The sequence below is a fragment of the Cladophialophora immunda genome, assembly GCF_000835495.1.
Source record: "Cladophialophora immunda strain CBS 83496 unplaced genomic scaffold supercont1.173, whole genome shotgun sequence".
Taxonomy (NCBI): Eukaryota; Fungi; Ascomycota; class Eurotiomycetes; order Chaetothyriales; family Herpotrichiellaceae; genus Cladophialophora; species Cladophialophora immunda.
Window position 1 is genome coordinate 1 of NW_015622713.1, and position 2664 is coordinate 2664.

Consider the following 2664-nt stretch of genomic DNA (forward strand, 5'->3'; position numbering starts at 1 on the left):
AGAGAGAGAGAGAGAGAGAGAGAGAGAGAGAGAGAGAGATTTTCTTTACACAAGTATGGCACAAAGCCGGTGTGTAACGTCAGTTATTTCACTTGAAACGTCCCATTATGCCATCCGTATACTCGGCCAAGTCGACGAGCCCAATACCTAGCTACTCTGATCGGAATTTTAGATGTGCTATGGAGATCATGGATACTAATAGGGCGCTCTAGGCTGGGCTTCGTTGACGTAAAAAGCCAAACCGATCCATAGAGTTTTTCGGATTGAAACCCAGCCTCTCCCATTGCCTGGCGAAAGTTTTGCCATCGAAACTCGTGTGAACTGTCGGATTGGCCTGGTAAGGGGAATAAAGTGGAGAAAATCTTGAAAGCCTTGGGGCTCACCGTTATTCGGGCGACGGCGGGCAAGTCTCGAGGATCAGCTTCGCCTACTTCAGGGAGGTGCTGCGCAGAGTTCGACGCGGCTTTTCGCGTTTTCTCTTTTTTCTTCGATTGCTTGGGAAGCTCCCCTTTTGGCAGTTGCTGGCGGAGGTCATTCGTGTCCCACGGCAGAGATGGTCCCGACGATATCGAATGGCTGTCTCCGCTTTCCATCGACTTATCAACTTTTGACACCTCTATCCATTCCGGCGTGCGTTGTATCGAACGAAGTCCACGAAAGCACTCTCGAAAGGCTTCATGAGGGACTTTACCGGCCTTATCGGCGAAATGTTTGTCGATTCTCTGCCAAAATAGATCTAGTTCCCGCTCTGCTTTGCGCATCTTCTCGACTCGCGGTGCGGTGCGACGCCTATCAGATGGATAGTCAAAGTGAGGGTTGTCCTGCATGGGGGGAACCGCATCTTCTTCGAACTTGTCGAGTAATTCAAACGTTGGAAATCGCCTTCGGAATTCTTCCCTAGTCTTTTGTCGAGAAAGCCCAAGGTCCGAATGGATAGCATGCATGAAATGCAAGTCGTGGTCGAGCTCGTGCTCAACCTGTACGGCGAGACCGAGATCAGAAAGGACTTCCAAACTCCACCGAGATAACCGGTTTTTTTGTTTCGGATCTGTGTCGATCAGTCGATCCAGCTCGTCTATCAAGTTCGACAATCCAAGGACTTCACTGTCCTTGTCGTTCCACATATTTCGGAATAGGAATATCAAATGATCGTAAAGCTGTTCTTTGGGATATTTCCAGCCGATATGCCATTGGTTATCCTTCATTTGATGACGACAAAAACCATGACGAAGCTCCGGAGAAGCAGGGACGCCGCTCTTCAGCATTCTTATTTTGCGTTGACTGATTGCTCGGAGTGAAAATTGAAGCATCTGTAGATACGCCGTGGGTTCCCGAATCACCATATCTTGTTGACCCATCAGCGCCGCCAAGTCAGTGAGTAGCTGAAGAGTGCCATGCCACGAGACGAGATCAATGTACGCGCAGCGGACGATTTCCGCGCACGCTTTTTTACGCAACATTTGACGGTCGGTAGGATTGCACGGGTCCAGCATGGATTTCCCCTCCAGGTCTAGAACCTGCTCCACTTGATGCTCGGTCCAATCCGTTATGGTCTCCTCCAGATAGCTTGGATCTTCTCTTAAAGCCCAAATATGATCCTCAATTGCCTCATACTTAGCAGTAATCAGAATTGATAGTCTTTTCAAGTCGGGTTTGGTGGGAACCCCAAACGGTGCTTGCCTGCGTAGGGCACCCCAGCTGAGGAGATCTCCAGGGCCAGTGATGCTTGGGTCCAGCGGCGGTGGGGCCACAACCTCGCCGCCAGCCAGAGGGTCCATATCGTGGAGGATTCGTTTACAACATTTGTTGAGGAAGCTGTATATTCCTTTTTGGGTTTGTAGCACTATGAGACCAGCCCCAGGTGTAAACACACGCTCTGTAGAGGGAATTGTCGAGGCATCTTTGAGAGCTACTACCCTCCCATACGTGTCAACAGTCCGTCCGTCAAGGAGCATAATGTATTCCTCAAGAGTCGGAACCGGAATGGCGGAGCTGCGGCGTCCCACTCGTGAAGCCTCGTAGTCCAAAACGGAAAATAGACTTGGCTCATGGCGTCCTCGGGAATTGATATACAGAGGCAGCGTGTTTCCTTCTAGTAGATCCGCGAGGTTGATTGACGGCCAGAAATATTCATTTTTGGACCGATTGGCTTCCGGTAGGTGGCCGTGCATAAGACGCTCAGCATCTTTACGCAAAGCTGCAAAATCTGGCCGGCGGTTGGGGGGCATATCAGGCATCACCGCAAGGAGAATCTCCCGCTGCTTTTGGGAGTTCTTCTTTTGCCACCGTTTGCGAATCAAGCCCTCATGTCTCTCTACGATGGTCTTCAGCTCGTGCCATGCCTCCAAGACCTCTGTCGAGTGTGCGGTAGCGTCCTTCTGAAAGACCGCTGCGGAGATGGCGAGGGCATCCATTGGAGGAGCCATGACGGTGGAAATATAGGGAGAGATAGGATGCGAATCGAAAGGGTGAAAACCGGACGGCGACGCCAAGAGATTTTTGCAGCCCCGAGGCGACTCAACGGAGGAACATGGTGAATTCTACTACTTGTAGGTCCTGGGGACCGTCTGACTATATAACCTCGAGTAATTTACACAGGCCTACTAGCGCCGTCCGATGGCCTTCGGCCGAAGGCCCTCGGAGTACCTTCCCTGACCGTCATTA

General features: G+C 51.1%; 1 protein-coding gene across 1 annotated transcript; it reads right to left on the reverse strand.

Moving 5' to 3' along the window:
- Window positions 1-35: 35 nt before the first annotated feature.
- PV07_12814 (uncharacterized protein) lies at window positions 36-2539 on the reverse strand (the record flags this gene model as incomplete). The annotated part of the gene is made up of 1 exon (XM_016400381.1): window positions 36-2539. A coding segment is annotated over one exon (2456 nt), but the record flags the coding sequence as incomplete, so codon positions are not given.
- Between the last annotated feature and the right edge of the window lie 125 nt (window positions 2540-2664).